This window comes from Nylanderia fulva, unplaced genomic scaffold (genome assembly GCF_048542155.1).
Source record: "Nylanderia fulva isolate GAGA-0341 unplaced genomic scaffold, ASM4854215v1 Scaffold38, whole genome shotgun sequence".
NCBI lineage: Eukaryota > Metazoa > Arthropoda > Insecta > Hymenoptera > Formicidae > Nylanderia > Nylanderia fulva.
Genome location: NW_028190455.1, coordinates 120,334 through 143,973, shown reverse-complemented (window position 1 = coordinate 143,973; position 23,640 = coordinate 120,334). Strand labels below are relative to the sequence as shown.

At 33.5% G+C, this 23,640-nt stretch overlaps 1 protein-coding gene and 1 long non-coding RNA gene across 4 annotated transcripts in view; one reads left to right on the top strand and one right to left on the bottom strand.

Annotated features, from left to right (window-relative positions):
* The window catches only part of LOC114929959 (uncharacterized), a 68,352-nt gene that overhangs the window by 36,843 nt on the left and 7,869 nt on the right, over window positions 1-23,640 (top strand). For both annotated transcript variants that reach the window (XM_029301705.2, XM_029301697.2), the window contains exons 2-3: window positions 17,006-17,199; window positions 22,209-22,321. In XM_029301705.2, coding sequence (XP_029157538.1) covers window positions 17,006-17,199; window positions 22,209-22,321 — 307 coding nt within the window. The remainder of the gene's footprint in view (window positions 1-17,005; window positions 17,200-22,208; window positions 22,322-23,640) is intronic.
* On the bottom strand, window positions 15,352-22,958 carry LOC114929979 (uncharacterized). Of its 2 annotated transcripts, none has more exons than XR_003819358.2 (4): window positions 22,499-22,958; window positions 19,703-19,809; window positions 16,976-17,267; window positions 15,352-16,739 (listed from the first exon to the last, which is right to left on the bottom strand). It is a non-coding gene; the product is annotated as an uncharacterized LOC114929979 (long non-coding RNA). The 2 variants fall into 2 exon arrangements; XR_003819357.2 differs by having other exon boundaries at window positions 16,976-17,248.

Below are 23,640 nucleotides of genomic sequence, written 5' to 3'. Positions count from 1 at the left end.
TACAAACTGATGTGGAGGTGTTTTAATCTTTATTGCTTTATTAATGAAACAACAATATTCTTGAAAATATTCTTGAAAAGAATTCGACTTGGAGTTTTTCGCATACTTTTTTTACTCGTAACACTTTTTTAGAGGGTGATTTAGGAACATCTCGATATGCTCCAACATAAAAATAATAATTCTGAATTTATTGGATTTATTCTGGATTAGTATTTTAATATTTTACAAACTGATGTGGAGGTGTTTTAATCTTTATTGCTTTATTAATGAAACAACAATATTCTTGAAAATATTCTTGAAAAGAATTCGACTTGGAGTTTTTCGCATACTTTTTTTACTCGTAACACTTTTTTAGAGGGTGATTTAGGAACATCTCGATATACTCCAACATAAAAATAATAATTCTGAATTTATTGGATTTATTCTGGATTAGTATTTTAATATTTTACAAACTGATGTGGAGGTGTTTTAATCTTTATTGCTTTATTAATGAAACAACAATATTCTTGAAAATATCACTTTTGAGATAAAATAAAAATACTGATATATTATCATTATTTTAGGTTCACATACTATGTGATTAAAAATTTTTCTTGGATCAAATTTATTTAAATAAAAATGTCTCGCTACATTTATCAGTATTTAAAAAATTCTAACTCATGTGTCTAAATCATAAAAGTGTCGAGATCTCTTACATGCTAAAATATTTTAAAAACACTATATTAAAAAATAAGATTTGACAATGGATTCAACTATATTGTGAAACAATTTAAAGAATCAAAAATAGAAAAAAATGAATAATCAATATCCCCATACACAATTAAAATTGCGATCTATCAAGCGTTGTAATCCAAAGACGGACGTATTTTTCCATGTTTACACAAAAATGGCGCGGTGTAATTTAGGGGCGTTTATTAAGCCACACCGTAGGATCGTAAACACAGAAGGAAGACGACGAGTTACGGAACACACGGTTGAAAGGACGAAAGGGGGATCGAGTTGCCTCTCGTGCTCGAGCACATATCTCGTCTACAAAGCCTGGGTTCGCAACCCTACTAGCTAGGGTCCTTTCGTCGGAACACACTTGCGGATTTAACTTCGCGCTCTTGGAGAGCTTCCATGTGCGTTACACGCGAGTAATATTGTAATGCGTCGAGCGAACAGATATAGATTCTCTTCCCAGGAGGAATGCTTCGACAAAGCGGCGCATTGTGCTGTTTCGAAAGTCGTTGTTTCGGAATGTTCAAGTGGGATCGTTATAACATTCGGGCGAGCGGATATTTAAGATACGCTCGTTCACGGTACTAATAGCTACTCTATTCAATAGTAACGAAATAGTGCATCAGAATGGAATATATATATATAAGGTATATAATTGTGCTTTTCAACATATAGGTATATCGCATATTTCTTTCTTCAGGATTATACAGCGTTTTAAAGAATAGAAATATATTTTAAGTGAATATTTCAAGGAAATATTTTATGAAGGAAATATATACAATGAAATATATGTATAGTTAACTATATGAGATATGTAGATCACTTTTTTTAAGATATGTTTTTTTAAAACAGACTTTAATTTATATATATATATATATATATATATATATATATATATATATATATATAGAAGAGTGAAAGAAAAAATCATGAAACAAGTTTTTTACAATGCTAAAATAATATTTTTTCGAAAATATAACTTTTGAAATAAAATAAAAATGCTGCTATCAAGTTACCTATACTATTAGTTTTCGTAAAATCACTCTTGTGTGTGGAAAATTTTAAAATATTATATTTAATTTTGTTCGTTTATATTAAAATAAAAACGTCTAATAATAAAAAATGTTAACATCAGTGTTTATAAATAGCTTTCATGATTTTGTTAAAATTGAGATCTCTTTATATTCAAGATGTTTTTAATTTAATTTTATAGCTCTATATTAGTTACAAAAAAAAAATTACTAAATTCCAATTTAGAAGAAACAAAGTTAAAATGATTATATTATTTGGATGATATGAAATAATAAAATGTAAAAAAATTGGCATAAATTTTCATGAAATTTTCACACGGGGCAAAAGGTTCGTTCTATAAATTCATCGCAAAATTTTCATTCTCTATTATTAGCAATGCTAATGTACTTTCGACAAAGAGCTAAAATTCTTGTTCCTTCAGCTCTATGGCGAGCTGAAATAAAAGATGATGGAGCTCAGTGCTCCGGCGCGGCGGCTGGGAGATAGGACGATTTAACGGATCTTGCGCAGCCTCCGGGGGTTGAGAAGAGCGAGACAAAAGCAGGGGCTCGGTCGTCTAGAAAAGCTAGGCGGCAGCGTGTGGAGCGGAGCGTGCAGGGTTAAAGTGCATTCGAGTTAAAGCGAGTTCGCGCAGAGACACCAGGGGGTTTTTTTGCCTCTTAAGCCGCTCGACGAAGCCGGGCGAGCAAACGGAAAATGTTTTGGAAAACTGATTTCGACTTTTCGTCGGAGCTCCGCCGAGAGGGCTTTCATTTCCGATTGCAGCTTTTCGATGTCGGCGCGAGCTTTTAATTGACTTTCATCGTGGCCCGAACTAAACTTTATCCCATGTGCGATTAGATTGCGAAGGTATATAGATCGATCTGACGCGGGATGGAGTTTCTCATTTACGCGAAAGATTGGCGCTTTGTTCCATATAGCAATATAGAGGCTGATTCGTGACAATTCAGTGAACGGGCGACATTTTTCTACGATGAGATAAATGAATACCGCATTTAGAAGATTGTTAGTGCGTTTTAAAATTTTAAGTACGATCTAATTGAGAGGCAGAAATTTGTCGTACTTTTTCTGATTTTTTCCTTAGCTCAAGTCTGACTAAATACTGTACTCTACTACTTATTCATTATCAATGAAATATTTTATTAACAAATAATAGTTGTTTTCAAATTAGAGTTTATCTGAAGTAAAATAATTGGTGATTTAATTATATTTGATAACTAGAAAACTAATTTTTTACAATGATAACATTCCAAAATTATTATTAATAGAATTAATATTTTTTTCGAAAGACAAATTTACAAGAATGAAACTAAAGGTATACTCAGATATGTGTATAAGTTTACTTTTTAGAAAAACATTTTAGAATTTAGTTGAATTAATATTACAATTGAATAGATTTTTTATATAGGTATTAATTGCATTTTGCATTATTATATATTATCGAGTCATCTTTAATACCATGTATACTGGCCTAAATTGAAGACCTTTACATATCAAATAAATATTTTTTATATCAAATCAATATTATTAGCTTCAAATAAATAATTTATTAGGCAGTATTGAAAAAAATATACTTATTCGAATTTAATAAATTTTTTTCCAGTGTAAATATGTGTATAGGTTTACTTTTTAGAAAAAACATTTTAGAATTTAATTGAATTAATATTACAATTGAATAGATTTTTTATATAGATATTAATTGTATTTTGCATCATTATATATTATTGGGTCATCTTTAATACCATGTATACTAGCCTAAATTGAAGACCTTTACATATATACATATCCGATTGATCGGCTGAATTATACACGCTGCTCGAGGCTGCTAATTACGCAAATCCAAAACTAGACGCGGAAGTTCATTTACTTGCCTATGCGCGTGATCGATTACTCATTTCCGAGCGATCGCTCGTAATTCCGTTCCGAAATAGCGCCTGTGGCGGTAACGCGCAGCAAAAAAGGCATGAAGCTATACCGTCCGATCGGCAGGAAGGTTAGCTCAAGGGGGAAATAGACTTGGGAGAAAATCTTTTTGTTTGAATTGTTTTCCCAAGATGAAGGGAAGGCGAAATTGCTTCTCGCGTCGACATTGTCGAAGCTCTTTCATCGTTCCCAGGATGGTCCTTCTTTTTCGGAATCCCTTATCGATAGAAAAAAAATAAGAAAGAGAGAACTTGACACTTTCTTTATAAAAAAGATTCTCTGTTTCGAAGGAATAACGAAATCTCGCGGACATGTTCGGATGGCAATTTTCCTTCTCGCTTATGCGAATTCTCTCCTCGGGTTCGGGTTTTCGAAAATAACGTCGGATCCGCCCTTTCGGATTTCAACGTCAGATCTTTCCGACGACTTCCTGACCTTTTTCAGATGGCGATAATTTGACATTTTTATCTAGAAAAGCTCGTAAGTTTGAGCATAGTAACAGCGGGATCCTTTGAGCATCATTTTGACCACGAACTCGTGAAAAATCTGATTATCTTTTAAACGTTACGATGAGCAAAAGCTCACGTACTTGGTACAACAACCGTGTTTGATATAGTATTATCCAAGCTTGTGTGATAAATATATATTCTTTATGACCGCGGGTACTCTCCAGGAAGACATGGAATTTGTCATCGAAAATCCTTTTTAGTGCGGAAAAAGTGGTGAAGGATATAAATTTTTGATCTGTTTGGAATAAAAAAGGTTTTTAGATGGAATATATGTGAATATTTATAACTTTTCTAACTATAAAAAAACTCGGGATTTTTTTCTCTTTTAATCAGAATAAAACAACTGCAATATGCAAGAACATAAAAAATAATTATTTAAAAAATCGATTTTAATATATTCAACCGTCGCTCCGATATTTTTCTGGTTCTCGATTTTCGCATCGTACTCCACATCTCCCGATGAAAATTCTCCGACACGTACGGTTTGGTTGTAAAAAGAAAGCGCGACGTATTTTTCGCGCCATTGTATATTTTAGGGACAGTTTTCGCGAGAATAGAAAGTCGCGCGTGCTTCCTGTCAAAAAGGAAGGATATACACTTAGGTAGGTTCTCATATTTTCACGGAATAAGATTAGATATATATGTATATATATATATATATATATATATATATATATATATATATATATATATCGTGTTTTGCATCTTTTATATCCTTAAATCGAGCACGCGGTCGAACGTGCACTTCGTAGAGCGAGATTAATTATCCAGTTGTGAGATACTTCGTACAAACCCCTAGGGATACGGCCAGGCATTTCCTTCCCCCTTTCGTCTTCCTTCTCCCAACCAGCCTTTATTCGTGGATCGCTAAATCCATAGAAACAGACGCGAGAGCGGACTCGGTTCTCTCAAAGTCGGCACACGAGAACTTTCACGAAATAGAAGCGTCGAAACTTGACTCGAGTCAGTGCCCGGCACGAGTTCGATCCAATTACCTGTCGCGCTTGTCCGAGAACGGACGTTACAATAATTCTCGTGGAGGGTAACTTCGTCACGTGCGTTTTTTTATTGGCAGAAAAAACAGCGAAAGAAAACACCCGTAAATATTTATTCCAATCTTCTGTATCGTGTGCACACAACGCTTGTATCTAACATATATTTATATACATATGTATGCATCTGTTGGCATTTAAATAGCAAAAATACTCACACTTTTTCTACTGTTGAGGATAATTAAATCAATAATAATGTATGTATACTTGAAGAAAAATAGCACGCTTGTTATGAATTGCTAGGAAAAACTAAATTAGTATTTACAAGTGAAATAATTGCTTTCATGGGGACGTTTATTATTTTATAAAATATGGTAATAATTCAATCGACCAACTCTGGCAAATAAGTAATTTTATTGAATTTTTACAACGTTTCGGCCCTAATATGATGTCATATTCTAAGATCGAATTTTTGTTTTTTAAAAAAGTTGTGATTTATACTTTGATTTAAGAACATAGCACTTGATAAGGGCCGAAACCCACGGCCGAAACGTTGTAAAAATTCAATAAAATTACTTATTTGTCAGAGTTGGTCGATTGAATTATTACCATTTTTTAATTATCATCTGACTTCATAGTTTTATATCACTTATTATTTTATATTTTTTATAGTATTTATAAAACAATATGTATTACCACTTATTGTCTTTGATAATATTTTTAATACTTATTGTTCTATTTTTTATATTATATATTATATTTATATATTTATGAATTATTATTAATATTATTATTATTACAAGTATACATTATATAATGATTCGTATTTTTTCTATACTTGCTTCGTATCTTTCAGAGAATTTTGCGGAAAATTTTGCTCGACGTGGCCTTTGGGAGATTTGAGATATATATATGTATATATTTTTTAATTATTCGCCAAAAGAGCACCACTCGCTTTCATTGCACAAGTGCAATTAAACGGACCGCTCTAACGCGACTTTGAAAAGTTCATTCCATTACATCACTGTGCACCACCAACGATATTTCTTTCTCTTTTGCTTTTTGTGCTATATCAAAAAGATAATAAAAGTAGCGATTACTTCAACCCTTGCAGTTTATTTTTTAGGAGAATAAAATTTCTTTTGATCTCTTGAACTAAACAAGATTAAGAGTATTTAATTAACATGTATGTTTTATATAAGAAAAAGAAATAGAGAGATGTTCGATAATTATTATATTTTTTTTAGTCGGTTTCTTCTCAACACAGATTCCTTCTAAGTACTTTCTTCAATTTATTATCTATTTATTATATTTATTTATTATATATTTTTTTAAATCTACTAGAAATCAAAAATTTATATCGATACAATTAATTATGTCTAATACTACAGAATCTCAGCAAAAGAATCTTCAACAGCTTGTATAAAATTATTAAAATATCTCAATATTTTTATTGGACTAAGAAGCAATTTAGTTATATATACTCAGTAAAAGTATCTTGTTAGAAACTTACTGCTTTCATCCAAGAATACTTGTAGAATTTATAGAACTTTATGGAAGATTGGGGAGAGAGAGAAGAACGGTTCATAAAAAATTTAGATTTCTGCTAGAATAAAAGAGATCGATGGCGACGCTTAGTTTATTGAAAGGATAATTCGTCATATTGTTGTCGCTCTTGAATTTTTAAATGATTTAATTATTTTTTAATTATCTAATTATTTTTTAATTTTTGAATTTTAGTTGACGTTTGTTTTACGCACGGGAGCGAAATTAGTTGGTAACGTGACTTTAAAAAGTTCGGAGAAGCGACGCGTTTCTCGGCATAGCTTGTGGTTATGCAGGGCTAGACTTTGTATGTGTGTTCCGCTCACATAATCAAGAGAAGTTGGAGAAACATCGCCTCCCTTTCTCTTCCGGAGAGATGCTACTGCAAGGGCGAGAATGCCAAGTGTACGGCATTGAGGCTTCCTTATCTAGTTGCAGCACTCTGCGTAGGAACAATGTATCGGCCATCGATTTGGTGCGGTATTCTGTCTACAAATGGAACATTCACTAGGTACACCGCCGGAATATATATTTCGTAGCTTCCTCGCGTTTATTTAAATCGAAATATTTTTAAATTATTTCGCGATCAATCTGGAAGAAAAAAGTATCGATTTATTTTGGAACAAAGTTTACTATATTCTTGCGCAAATCTTTATTTTTCTACATATCATCGGAGAATATTTCAATAGAAATATTTTTATTCGAAATATTCAGATTTTATATTTAAAGGGTTCTCGAACAACGCACATATTTTGCCTGTCGTCTCTCTCCTACTATAGTCATTCGGTAACATACTTTATTGATTGGAGTGAACTCTCTTCAATAATTTCTTGTTATATTTCTCGAATATCCTCAAAATGACACTTGGGAATTCATTGTTGAGTAGAACATTTTTAGAATTGTTTCTCGAATATTTGCATAGACACAAACGACAGAATTCGAATAATCTTATAAAGAGTGGAGAAACTGCGAAAAGCCGCTGAAATTAAGGTACCATCAGATGCATGACGACGCGGGCAAATTAAGACGCGCAGTTTCCATCACGTTGAATCTCATCTTAAGGAAGAAAATGTTGATTCCATTACTGCTTGTCATTTGCACAGGTTGTCATTTCGCTTTGTCGCGTTCCATTTCGTCCAAATTTTCACGCTCAATCACCGAAATTGCTTTCTATCACATATATAGGCATTCTATTTTTCATCGCTTGGATAGAAAAAAAAGTATAAAAAGTTACAATATTGCGATTTGATCACATTTTAATAGAGATACATACCAAAGAAATATTTATTAATTACTTTTATTAGCATGCGATAAAAACGTCTTTTGTACTTACTATATTATAATATAATATTCATGTCACGTTCCTTTTTAGTATGATATTTATATTATATTCCGTTCTGTATTTCGCTCTGCTTTCGAGAGCAGTAGCAAAAATAAGTAATTTACCTCAGCTGCATTCAGCCATACAGCGTTTCACGATATGACTGTTTCGCTTATTTCCTAAATTAATGGAAACATGAGAGCGTGAATATATACGCGATGGCCGGCACCAACGCGAAGTTTTACAATTAAAAGTTTCTCGGGGCCGTACGATGCGTATATACTATATCCGTGCGAATAATTTATGCGCCAAAATCCAGTCTTCGATCCCTGCGGATATACGTGGGTCCTGGGTTTACGAGCTGGAAAAAGCCATGAATATTTTACGTTCGCCTGGCAAAATAACGCTACCGTATTCAAATGAATTGGCCGGCTGTTCCTTTGAGATTATGTGGACAATTGCTCTCGCCATTGTCATTATGATGATTTGTTTGTTTACATTATATATAGTTTATGTAGGCCATGGGTGGTCTATATTTGCTGAAAAAAAAAGAAACTATAACTATTTTTGATCGCTTCTGTTTTAATTTTTTTTAGTCATATTAATTAGTAATTACTATTACGCTATTACATAATAATATTTCTCGCATTTAATTAGTACTTTAAAAAAAGTAAAAAAAGGCGGCTAGTACATGCATAAGATAAAAAATTGTTACATGTACAAAATAATATTAAATTCTTTTAATTAAATTTTTTTCATTCTTTTAATTTATAATTTTTGTAAGGTTTTAATTTTTTGTATTCACTTCTAATTTTCAATTTTTATCTAATTTAATATTATTCTCTAATTAATATTTTTAATTAGCGCAATTTTTTAAAATATTATTATTCGTTTTGTAAATTAAAACAGTACTATTTTGAAGATATATATATAACATTTTTTTACTGGCGCGCTACTTAACATCTTTTTTTTTTTAAAAAAGCAAGTTTTATATATTTATACATGTATATGTATATCGCTTATATACGCGTGAAATACTCTACTGTATTTCTTACTGAAAATCACTGCTTATTTTAATTGCAATTGTTTCTTATTTCTCGTTCAGAACAAATATAAAAAATTCCTATCTCGTGATAACACACCAGAATTTGAAAGAGTAAAAATTGACTATTATTTTTGTTCTATTATTTTTTGCCGATGCGTCAGTTAATCATCGGTCCATGAAAATCCATCTTGCTAATTTTTTCTTTCAGATATCGCTGGATCGTATAAACATCGATGTGCTTTTACGCGAACCTCGGCTGCGCGCGTAATCGGCAGAAAAATTGCGTATTTCGCTATCGGGGAACCGTGATACGTAAATATGCAAATGCGATTACAGCTTCTGCGCGCGCGGTTGTTTATGAGGTGGAAAACCTATGAATGCCTTATCGTGAGAAATACTGCTGCTTTACGAATCGAGACCACAGAAAGAAGATAATTTTATCTAAAAATTGGCTAGAGAAAATGGATGAATTATTATTATATGCCGAGCACATTTCCATGTTACACATTTTTTTCGTATTACATTTTGATATTACTGGGTAATATTTCTGGATTTATTCGTAAAGTCGATTTTGCCTCCATAATTTTTGCGTCTGATCTATTTTATATTACTTTCGCAATTTAATTTAATTTCCCTTTGTTTTATTTTTTATGCAATACATAGAATTTAGAAAAACCTCTCGTTGTATTTTATCATTTATATTATATTATATTCACATCATTTATATTAATGTCATTTAATTAAATTTAATGGATCGCATTCTTAATTCTCGATAATGTGCTGTATTTTAACCTGTGCAGCTGAAATTATACCTCTCTCTATATACATATATATACCAATTTAATTTATGATTACACGAGAAGCATTTCGTTGTTTTGTTATTTATGAGGCAACACATATCGCGCGAGTCACTCGCTAGTGGAGATAAATAAAACGTGACATCTACACCGCCATCACCTCGTTCGAGTAAAGTGTGGTTTTACTCCTGTGCGCCGCAGTTAGACGTATCTCACGAGGGTTCATCCCCCGTATCGCCGGAAATAAAGATCTCGAGTTTATTGAGCTCCGTTCTTTAGTCGGCGGCGATTCGCCTCCTCGCCGACACCTGAAGCGACGCGGCTCGTAACTTCGAGGCGCTTTATGTCGATTCTGAGGACTCCCTCTCGTTTAGAGTTTCGATTAGAACGAAACATTGCGAGCGTAAATAGGAACAGTGAGAAACTTCCACGAGAATTCTCCTATTTTCCGAAAAAAAGATGCTGGTTCCAAAAGATTTACTAAAAGCTTCTCAATGTCTCTGTTGCAATTAGATAAACATTTTTTGATTCTCTTTTTAGAATGTAAATCGCATTATAGAGGTGTGTTATTCTTTGATAGATATAGAATTCAAACTATGATAGAAATTTGATTTTGAATAGAATAAATTGGATTAAAATAGAACTCAATCGCAGAATACGGAAATGGCAATATTTTTGAATAAGTTGTCCAATTTTCTTTAGCTCCGTTTTTCTTTGTTTGTCAAATAAAAATTTCTTCGCAACACATATTGTACCTCGAGCTCTGTATATTTTATCTATATAAAAGTAAAGATCTCTCTCTTCCTCTCTCCTGCAACAGACAGTTGAGTTTCATATAAATTGTACAAGGTTCGTAAATCGCGTTGCCTTGAAAATTTAAACTGCTCTCTCGGTGATAGTTATTGTATTCTATGAAATAAAATCGCGATCCAATCATTGTCCGTATGAAAAAAATATTATCTCTCGAATAATAATTTTTCTGCGCGCTTGCAGAGAAAATCGCGAAGAATGTGTGTATATATATATTATACATATATATATATCTATATTGCACTTGAATAAATATATTAAATATATATTTATTATATATATATATATATATATATATATATATATATATATCAATAATAATGACTATATAACAATCGTGCAGATCTGGTGCCAGAAAAGGAAAACGCAGGAGAAAGTGCGACTTCGCACGGAGATGCTGTTTTCTTCCTAGATAAAAAAAATTCAACGAGATTCTTCCTTCTTGTTTTTCACTATTTCTCGCTGTAAACGATCCTATTAAAGGAATGGGAAATTTGATGCGTGTATGCGCAGATTGGAGGCCAATTTTCGCCGATTTAATTTCACCGATTGTACCGCACGGCTGCATTGTTTGTGCTAGAGCGTTTGCATGCGATCACTATGCAGTTCGATATCTCCTACCAGGCGGCTTTAAACACATTCGACCGCATTTATAAAATGCCACGAATGGAATGTTTCTACCAATGTTTTTTTTTTTTTTTATATTTACCGAGATGAATTTTTTGAAAACTAATATTCTATTGGAGTTTGAAATTTCAATAAATGTATTATTAAAAAAGATTCGATACAGAATATATTAGCTTTCTATAGATAAAATATGGGAAAAGATATGAATTGTATATGCGATATATTCGAGGGATCAAATAATACTTTTTATTAAAAATTGAAATAATTTATTCTTTTAAATATTCCTTTTAAATATTGAATTTTTATATAAAAATTAATTAAATAGAGAAATAAAATATTAGATAATTTTATATAATTTATAACGTTTTATCGCGTTTTTTTAAACTGTCGATTTTACATATGTTAACTTTACATATATTTACATGGCGTATACAAATTTTGTGAAACGAATATTTATCTGAAATCGATCGAATAAATATTATTTATATACATTTTCAACTGAGAGACGTAATTAAAATCAATTGATGATATATACTCTTACTTAAAGATATTGAGACTTATACGGAGCCAATCGCGACGTTTGAAATTCGCAAGAGACGAACGTTACGCGCTTTTTCACATTTTTGCATCCGCGATTTCGCAGACTGAAAGAGAGACGCGGGAGAAAGGAACGGTTCGCTCAATAATTTCATATCGTCGAGTTTTACGGTGGCGTAGTAGTAGCGACTGAATTCAGTTGCGATTTTGCATAGAGAAATATTCGGTGTGCGTGTTACAGGGAGAAAAGAAATATCCGGCAGAACAGTCACGTGTCGTGGACCGGAGAGGCGAATGAAAGCGCGTAACCGATATGCGGATATATATATATATATATATATATACGCGCGCGTATTTCTGCGGATAGAGAAAGCCGTACCTATTCAATGGAAATCCTACGGTGAATCGCCGTCGCGAAATACGGGAGAATCGCTCGTTGGAACTGTCGCATTATAGCTTTCCTTCTCGTTTTTCTGCCTTCGCGGCATCCATTGATTACTGCGCAGCAACATCACCGGTATATCTCCTTTTAATGAGTCTTTAACGATGACGGAAGCCATTTAATTCGGATAATCTCAAGTGCGCAGAGTTGGAAATACAATTCTCGTACTTAAATATCTTAGCGCAAGTGTCGGCTCTTAATGAAGTTTTGGAGACACAAACGTATACAAATATTTTTCAACCTATATATATATATATAGAAATATTTGGTCGGCTCTCAATATTAAATAATAATAATATATGATATTTTTTAAATCGGCCAATAGAGCCCAAGCGCGAAAAATTAAGTTTTCTCCATATGTAAGTTCGAGATTAATTTATATATGGAACTTACAACTTGTTAGTAATCTCAAACCAAGAGATACAGTTCCGAAAAATTAATATTATATCATATATTATTACTATATATATATATATATATATTTGAAAAAGAAGATTGTTTTTCCACGTGCTTGCCAACTTAATAATTCTTTAGCTAGTTAAACATGATCTAAAAGCATGAACGTTTAAAGGAGAGGTTTTACAGGATTTACGTCGCACGTAAAATATATATCTCTGGTCGTTGTAGGATGTCTCGCTATTATAAATCGCTTTCCATTCGCAATCTAATCCCATCTCTTTTCAAAGAAACAAATCTACGTACATCGTGTATAGATGCACGTAGAAAATTGCGGGGATGTTCCTCGTTGAATCGATAAGATTGCATTCACGAGCGGATTCAATGCAAGAAAACTCACACGGGAAGTTAGAGAGAAAGAGAGAGGGTGCATCAATACCATTCCTATCGTTCTTCACTGGTATGTATTGAACGCGAGAGAGGAAAAATCTCGTTGGCGCGCAACAAGCTCGAGGAACAAAGTTTCTCCCGCGGTTAACCCCACGCGAATCAGACCGGAAGCCAAGTGAGGGTGCAGAAATAAAACTGACTGGCGAATAAAACGATCGCGCGCTGAAAGGCGAAGATTTTATTCGCGGTCAATCCATGGTTTAAATCGACTTTTCGCGTCTTCGTTTGAACCATTTAAAGGATATATATATATATATATATATATATATATATATATATATATCTGTATCCACGCAAACGCATCGAGTGTAGCTGATTAAGGTCGCGCGAACGCGAATAAATCTGTCGGGTATCAAAATTAGACTCCTCCAAACACGCGTATTTTTTCCTTTTTCCTCTTCCTTTCTCTCAATTTCGCGGATGGTTAATTTCTCTCCCCAGCTTCCGCGGTCGTTTTAGTAATTGCTGAAAAACTTGAGGTAATTGGCCCAATTTCGTGTAGTCCGCGTCCGAGGCGGGAAAAGCATCCCACAAATTGCTTTTGCCCAAGGGAGAGATAGAGAAGGGTAGAGACAGAGACAGATAAAAAAAGATAGAGAGAAACGATTCGCTGCCGCGAGCTATGACAGAGAAATCTTCGGACCGGAGAATAGAACGAACCGCGAGATCTTTCCATTTCTGCGTGTCTCTGAAGATTCTTCGCGTGAAAACACTTGGAACGACGAGACACTCTTACGGCGAAGTGCTCGTGAAATTTATGTTATCGGCGTAACATCGTCCTTATTACAGTTCATAAATTTCTGTAGGAGCTCTTATGTGCAAGGGAAAGCGTTAAAGGAGAATTTCAGGAAGAAATGAGTTAAAAATTTTATTTGCCACAAATTTTGAAATGGAAAATCGATAACTCGTACAATTAGTTTTGCAGACGATGAAATAAAATACCTGAAATTTCTCGTCGCTTCTCATCGTTCTCCCTCGGTTGCCTCTTACTTAATAGAACTTCACGGATACACACCTATACCTACATATCTGTTTTCTATGCCGCGCCGGATGGAGGCGGTGGTTAGGCATAAATTTTCGCCGGATGGTGCTGCGTTTCCGTCAGCGGCGTCACGCGCAGAATGGCTTTCACGTAGTACCCTGTCAACGCGGCCGTTGAAATATTAAAATACTCGTCCTTGCGACGATCGGCTCCCCGTAGTCAATTCTTCTTATTCCGTCGAAGGAAACATCCGTGGAATATATATTCGCGTCACGGTTAAATTTATCACACCGCGGCGCGGGCTCTGAAATTCACCGTGTTAACATTGAAACGGTTTTCCGTGAACATCGTATAAATTATCATATAAAAATATCTATGGCATATTGACATTTATTCTGCATTAAAAAATTATGAAATGATATATTTTAATATAGTTTTTTTAGAGAGACAATTTTAATAGCTTTGCATTTGTTATTAATGTGTTACAAATTTTAGTAAATTTTATATACATATATGATAAATATATATATATATATATTATATATATATAAAATTACACGCATAAATCTCTTATGGAAATTGGATGAACATCGAATAATAATAAGAGATCTGAAAAGTATCTTTTTTAATGAGACTTTTTTGAAAAATTTGAAATATTTTTAAAATTAATGTTTCCAAGGCGAGAAATTTATTGGAAGACTCTATCATAAATTTCAATGTAAGATATCTTGTCATCTATACGCGCATGTGATATGATGCATCTCACAATCACGATATCGGCACGTCAAAATGCATTTCGCGGTACGACGTTTATCGAAGAAATTGCTCGGAGCAGCTGCTTTTATCGCGAAATCGAGCGAGAATCTCTCCAGACGTTAGAAGGTCGTTAAAGATTGATAGTACAGCAATACGAAAAAAAAAAAAAAATACAGGAAGTGCGCATTGACAAATTGATACAAATGGGCCAGGCACATTTCCTGCGCTTTCATGTCCTTCGTGTGTCCTTCCTCGATTTGCGGAAATCGTCCATTGTCTGCTTTTATACATCGATGATGAATCGGGAATGCTTCTTATATATATTGTATGTGTTTCAAAAATAATCCATTCAAGTCAAATTAAAAAAGCTTGCTTTATTTTATTATGCAAATTTCAATTTTTAGAATCTTTAATATTCTAAAAATAATATGATTTTTCATAAAGATAAAACTTAGTTTTCGATTTTATTTTAAATTTCATTTTCCTCTAGTACAACTTAAATTTTGAATATTAGGATATTTAAAATTAAATAAATTTTTACATAAATATTTTTTGCTCCAAATTTAATGGAGAAATTTATAGTTGAAAGAAAGACTTCAGATACACGCGACTCACGATTGATGGCCTCTATCGGATTACACGATTTGTACTTCAATTTTCATTTTTTCGGTCGATTTGCGAAGAGCTGCGTGGCAGAATGAGAAAGCCGAACGCATATATCGTCGCCGTGAGATGGCACGAAAACTTTTGACACATTGTAGCGCGAACCCCCTAACTCTCCTAAAGGAATATATCCGTAGGGATGATGCTTGCGGGACCGTGCGAGAGAGACTCGATTTTCTTTTCTCGATCGCGAGACGTCACGATGCGCTCCGGCACATCGCGAAACTGGTAACGAGTTTTCGCCACTTTTGCGAAATTGTTCTGCAGGTGAACACTCGACAATAATGTCGTATGGACACTCGCGAAACTTCAGACTTTCCCGCAAGCGACAATAGCACGAGCAACTATACTGTTTTGTAAACTTGTGACGAAGACAAATCGCGGGGGCAAAATAATTTCGCGAATTTCCTCTCGCGTGCTTCCACTTGCTTATGTTCTAAACAATTAATTATAATTGTATTAAACTAAAAAATCCATGTGTCATTAATGTATGTAAACTCGCGATAAAAAATATCGTACTAATAGAAATATGCGTAATTTTTATCTTATAATAATTGCAATTCTTTCCTTCAAGCATGAGATAATTAATTTTAACTTTCTTCAAAATAAATGTAATTTCCTGTAAAACTTTAAACTTTTTTCTTTTATCGCGCAATAGAACAAGTTGTACTTTGTTTCTTATTTTATAATTCTTATAAGTTTTGTCGATATGGGAATTGTACTTTGTTTCATTTTTGATAATTATAACTTTTTATCGAGAGTGATAAATTCGATTCCTATCAACTTTGCTCCGAAATCAAATAATTTTCTGTATATATGTATATGAAAATTCCCTGTACATTTTAAAACATTTTTACTTGATTATCGAGTTAAATTTTATAAAATGTCAGTTCAACATTTTTGCATCGCAATTTCTCTCGACGCGGAATTGCAACTATTCGACAAGTTTTGGACTGGAGAACGATGTATACACCCGGAGCATCCATTATTGTAACACACGTGCGGCTATTCCTGTCACGAAGTGGACAGACAACGAGGTTGGCTTATGTGGTTGCACGAACCTGGACTAATGTTACATCGGTCATCCCCCTTTCCATCCACCGTAACATTTATCTCTGCCGGATTCGTGTGTCCGTGACGAGAGCAGCAGTTTCCAAATTTTTGCCCACAAATTTCTTTATTTTCTATTAAGCTGCAAAAAAAAAAAAAATCTTCGCGTTATCCCTGTGATCGTAAATTCAACGCAGGCTTAACGATCGATGTAAAATCGACGATTTCCGAATCGTCTTTCAGAATCACAATATATTTTTTCCTTAAAAAATTCGCACAGTAAAATGTTTCGCAAAAAGTTTGGTTTTAAATTGGGTGGATTTTTTTCACTGCAACTTATACAACAAATTATGTACGACACTCGTGGATGGATTGTACCTCAATATTTTGCTCGATGTTGATTTCCAGAATTATGCGAGGAATGGGCGTTGGCGAACAGCCGCGAGTGCGTAGAGGGTGGTTCGGCTGGGACAACCCACGGGGAGGAATCCGAGGACACGTCCGAGGCTAGGTTCACCCTCAAATATTTGGGCAGCACCCTCGTCGAGACACCCTCGAGTGAAGAGGCCACGGCGGAAGCCATCAAGACCGTCATCACCATGGTGCGTATTTGAAATCTCATCACAATTTAATCTAATTTAGCGACGTATTCTGAAACAGCATTTCTAGCCTACATCATTTTTTTTTGTAATCTCGAATTGCGTTTTTAAATTATTTTTTTACAAAATTGTATTTTTATCATTTCTTTGTACTAAATCATATCCCAAAAATAATTCAACATTAGGAAATAAAGGATTGTATTGTGTCCAATATTTGTGAATTTTGTCATATATTTGATTTACATTCTATATATATTATGCAATTTAAAATTTACATATTATTTTGAGAAAGTTTTTACACTCTTACTTTGGAAGCTAATACCAGAAAAAATGTAATAAGAGTTTGCACTACATTTCTTTATGTAAAATTGCACTTTCTTCTATGTACAAACGTGCAAAATCATAATTAAAAATAGAGGTATTTATATTTCTTTGATCGTCTTTTTGAAACACAATTTATAAGGCATATTTACATTACCACGAACAGGTGTAATATATTTTGCGCAGAATTTTAAATTATTAAACCTTACAAGTTTGACCTTTGTTAAGGGGGTAAAAGAGAGAAACAGAGAATGCGAGAGAGAGAGAGAAAGTAGGTTTGCCATCCACGCCGGAGATTGCCACTGTATTATTTATCGTCGAAATTGTATCGCGCCGCGTAATTTACTTTAAACCATTTTCCGACGCGGCCGCCGTGAAGAGAATTTAATTGAAATTGCAAGGTACTAATTCTACGCGTAGCCACGAGTCCGTTAATAAAGCTAATGAAAATGAATCGTGATTACTTTGCGCCACGTTCATTCGTCGCTTTGTCTCTGTCACAGCTGACAAGGAATTCGCCTAATTTTTTCTATTTTTTTTTTTTACTTTCCGTGCTTTTATGTTCAACAACCTGTTATTGATAAAGATTTCGTCGAATCATAAATACGTTTTCCAATCGCAACTATTGATGCGCGGAGTTCGGAAATTGAAAGCACAGAGCAAAAAAATATGACGAAAAGCGAATACAAAAATTACATTAATTAGAAACGTTTGATTCAACTTCCGCTCATTCGTTAATTATAATTGACTTTGTACGTGAAATATCGCGAATATCGCTTATATTGTTCTCGATGAAACGAGTTTTACTTTTCTCGTACGTGAAAATAGCGCCGAATATTTTTGACACTTTATTAAAAATAAAACTTGATTTAAAAAATAAAATGATTCCGACAAAAAATATTTCATCGTGAATCACATTTGAAGAAGAAATTGAATTTAGAGATTATAAAGTTCTACTAGGTTCGATTTAATTTAGCGGATTTAGCGAAATTCTTGTTGAATAACGTAATCAGGGAGGAAATGAATTTATGCGATTTAGCAACGATTCGAGGAACATAATTAATTAATAACGAAACTTTGCGCGTCTCATATAATTCCAATTTCGAAGCGATTACGACTCATACCGCGAGATTACATGGACAACATCGCAGAAAGCAGTAGTATATGTATGTATGTATGTATTTCGGCAATTTCCGAGATAGTTATTAACGGGGAGGATTCAGTCAATACATGAAACCACGCATGCCAGCGAGTTTTGTACATTTCAATGATTAATATATCTATAACAATACTAACAATAAATTTGTAATTTATTATAATATAATAGAAATATAAATATTATTTATTTATAACGTTCGACGATATATTTATAATACTTTTAAAAATTATTTATGCTCAGAAAATTTCTCTCTCTTTCTCTCTATAATATATATTTATTTATCATTTAAAAATAAATATTCACAATCTATATAAAATATCTCATTGCATATAATATTTATTGACAAATGCAATCATAGAAATTACATTGTAAGAATTCGAAAAACGCGATCTAACTATGTAAATAGTTAAAAATTATAATGTAATAGAAATATAAATATTATTTATTTATAACGTTCGACGACATATTTATAATACTTTTAAAAATTATTTATGCTCAGAAAATTTCTCTCTCTTTCCCTCTATAATATATATTTATCATTTAAAAATAAATATTCACAATCTATATATAAAATATCCCATTGCATATAATATTCATTGACAAATGCAATCATAGAAATTACATTGTAAGAATTCGAAAAACGCGATCTAACTATGTAAACGCGAAACTGCAAGTGGAAATAACGAAAAACGTACTCCACAGCACGTTGCCCGGTTTGACTGTTCGTGTTGCACTAAGCTGCTTTGATTCAAACGGGTTTTGTTGCATCGCGTCTACAATGTCGAACAAGAACCCTCCGTTGCCGCGGGTTTTTTGTAACCGGCAAGCATCTCGATTTGGATCGATTCGAAAGTTTCTCGACGCGCGCAATCGTATTTCGCGTCAGGAAACTTCCCGATCAAAGCCTGCACTGCGGCTCGTCTTTGCGCTCCTCTAAAATGCCCGCCAGACTCGTCTCTCCTCCACCGATTGATCTAGCTTCTCTCTCTCTCTCTCTCTCTCTCTCGTCGTCTCTTTTGTACTTACGTAATTGCGTCTATTATATTGTTAATTCCTTCTCGTAGCGTCGCAGCCATTTCCCAGGTTGGAGAGAGAGTTCGTTCCCCATTCTTCCAATTCTCATCCTTTGTCAACTGTAGGAATAATAAATTTCAACTATTTTAGTTTTTTATTGGGAAACGAACTTTTCTTTGTCAGAGAGATTCATATATAATATATAATTAGCTGTGAAATATATATTTTCGCAACTTTCTTAGATATATGACATACTGCGTTTATAACTTTTAGACACTTTCGAGATGTTACGTTCCAATTTTCATCGACGTTCCAGTTAAGTCTAGAAATATTTTTGTCTTCATTATTTCGAGATAATTCGCTCTGAGTATCTAATTAAGGTGTCTCTCGGTCGCGAAGTAGGAGATAATGTTGTTCGCACGTCTAATAGCATCGTCTTACCCTGTCGAGACCATAAAGGTAACTCTACGTAGTTTCCATCATGCAACTCTTGCCCGCAAGTTCTCGCTGATAATGGTATTTAGTGTTTGCGAGCAAGAAGCTCGCTGATACAAGACGCGCTAAATTACCGCGTGACCTTTTAGATGTAATTTGAATTAATAGACATGAGACGGTGCTAATACACGTACAAGTTGTTCCGTGTCAGTCAAAGAGGTATAGAATATCGTGTTGCGATCAAATAAAAAAGGAAAATGTTCGGTGAAAATATTAATTTTAATATTAATTCTCTTATGTTTAAACAAGAAAATAATGGGCATTAAGATATTTAATCTATCGGAAAAGCGGGGAATATTATATTCTGTTTCTCGCAACAAATAGCTGTCGAAAGCATGGCTGAATAAGTAGTACTCGCTCGTTACTGGGAATTAAACGTGGTAATTATAAAGTAAATGAAGAGAGAGAGAGGGGCCTCGTTATCGCTACTAGATTCCTCTTTTTACACGAAAGGATGCGTTAATTCGTTGTGGAACTTTGTGTGCGATTGTATTTCTATAGATTTTACTCAGGCTCGACACGAATTACAATCCTCGTTCAATTCTAATAATTGTTGTTATTTTAATAAAAGAGAGCAAAGAAATTAATTAAAATCTCGACTGACCTGTAAAATAATTTTACAGATAATAATATTGTTAATATCATTATTAAACCATAAACATGAAATTCAATACAAAATTTAGATTTACCGTGTAATTAGCTTCTTGTATTTCATCATTTGTTTAACGATCATATTGAAATAAATTTATATTATAGGAAAAATTGATATTTTTAAATATCTTCTGTATTCAAGTAATTATACTAATTTGGGTCAATTTGGCTGCTATTACGTTCACTCTACCTATTAAAAAATCTATTTATTCGTAATATATTTCTTAGCTATATTTTTTATCTGCGAAATTGGAATCTAAAAAGCGAAAGCTTCCATATATTTAAATTAAATTTTCAATTCTTATTTATTCTTTATACTGTCGCGAATTGTATCGTCATGCAATTCAATTAATCAGATTGCTAAGTAGGGATTAAATGAACGTGTATCTCTCTCCCATCATGTATCCGCGACAGAAAAGCTCGATGCCAGAATCCGCTCGAGAGTTGCAGGATTAAGGAACGTCCCGGAATTTCGCGTGATCACGATTAAGACGGCGGAATCTCTATGCGCTGGTTAAATGGACCGCTTAATCCGCGTGAAACCCCGTAATTGCATCGCCATAGAGCGATGCGAGAGCCTACGGTTTAGCGACGAAATACTTGATTTCCGAAAAAGGTAATCTGAGCCGCTGCTTTATTTATTCAGGCTTACGTTACAAATTTACCCTTAGAGAAATTCCCCAAGCTATTCTAATGGTAGTTTCAATAAATATTACCCTCTGCTCGAGTAAACGACGAAAGTATTACCGAAGCGATGGAAAAAATCTGATGTTCAATGATCAATCGGCCAAACGATTCTTTGATGAGATGCTTAGTAAATATTTTTGTAGAATTTATATGGCCAAAAGAGGGCAAACAATTTTATTTCCTTAATCGAAGATGTTAGAAAATTAAAAAATGATCGTTTTTTAATGAAACAATAATTAAAACTTTTTCTCTTCCTCTACACATACGTTTTGATAATGATGCAAAAGTTATTATATAAAACATAGTATATAATACATATTATATAATACATTATTATATAATAAATAGATTACTAATATTTTATATCGCGCATATTATATAATTATATTTTAATTATTATATTTTGTATATTTTTTTTAAATATAAAAATGTATGTCATGAAAAATATACATTTTGATCGAGGAAGTTGTAAATTAAAGATTATTTCAGAACGTTTAATTATAATATTTTACTTTCTGTAAAACTTTTTTGCTTTTGTATTATATCAGTTTATGTTACAAAGAATTTAATCATGAAAGGATAAATAGAGGACAAAGATACTTTTAGGAAATTAAATTTTATCTGGCAATGGGCAAAAGCTTTTACGCATGATTGCACTTTATCCCGCCTATTTCGTTTGTTGCAGGCGAAAGCAAGCGGAAAAAAGCTGCAAAGGGTCTCTCTGGCTGTGAGTCTGCGAGGGATTAGAATGACGGACCTCGCCACCGAAGAGGATCAACTTCAAGTGTCGATATACAGGTACGGGCATTAGGATTTAAATAAATTATTTAGATATATGTATATATCATTTCGTTTAATCTAATTGAATTATGCACACGAAGCGAAGTTATATTATTCTTTCATAATGAAATTTTAAAAATTGCAATACATGTAAAAATAAATTAATTTTGTAATGCATAAAAATTTAATATTTACATCTTTAACAGAAAACGCGAATAAAAAAAATAGAATTTTCTACAAGATCGTTTCGATTAAAATATCTGCGCTTCCATTAAACTCGCGCATCTCCACACATCCATCACGCCACATGTCGCGCGCAAGACTAATCGCCACCGACCGCTAGAGTCTAGCGGCTAGACCGCTGACCGCAAGAATCTGCATGGTGTCACCATCTAGCGGCGAAACCTAACTTCGTGGCCAAGCACCTCGCCTAACGAGACCTGATATCTCTCTTTCTATCCTTTCCGTTAGACACGAGCGTCTTATACGTCCATCACGCTGCACGTCTCGCGAGAAACTAATCCCTACCACCGACCCCAAGATTCTGCGCAGTAATGTCGCCAACTGACGGCCAAGAATGATAAGCGGTCCGACGAAAACATCTGTCTCTTTCTAGCCTTTAAATTAGATTAGTACATCCCTCACGTCTGTCGTGTAGCGCGTCTCGCGCGAGACTGATTCTCGTGCGAGATATCGCGAGTGCGAGACCCATGGTCACGTGATCAGTTCCGCGCGGGCCTTAGAGCGGAGAAAATTCTATTTTTTGTTTGCGTTTTCTTATTTCATGAAGCCGAAAGTCGAACGTTGAACCACAGTATGTGGCTCGGTTGTCCTTCATTCAAAATCTCTCTTTCTTCATTAAGTATTAAATATATTAATTAATTATTTAATGCAGAAAAATTAAATATTTAAATTATTAGAATAATTGTTAAAATTAGAATAAAAAGCAATCTTAATTTTCATACTAAGATCTAAATAAAATAGGAACGCAATAATCATTTAGTTCCGATATCTTTACTTTTAATATTCACGATAGTATTGCTTGCCGATGAGTTTTATCGACTTCTTTTTATCTTATTAAAAAGATTGTTTCTCTTGTTAAAAGACAATCTAAATAGTCTTATAATATATAATAAAATCCGTTTTTTACCTTTTCAATCTTTTTTCTACCTCAATAAAGAAATATGACGTATTTTATTCGATGCGGCAAAAATATAATAGTAACACGACGAATGAAACGCAACGATAAATAATTGTTTTTCACGGAACATGCGCGACTGAAATTTTAATCGCGTCGAATGAAACTCGTTTGCTGTATGTTTTGTCGGGAGCTAGCC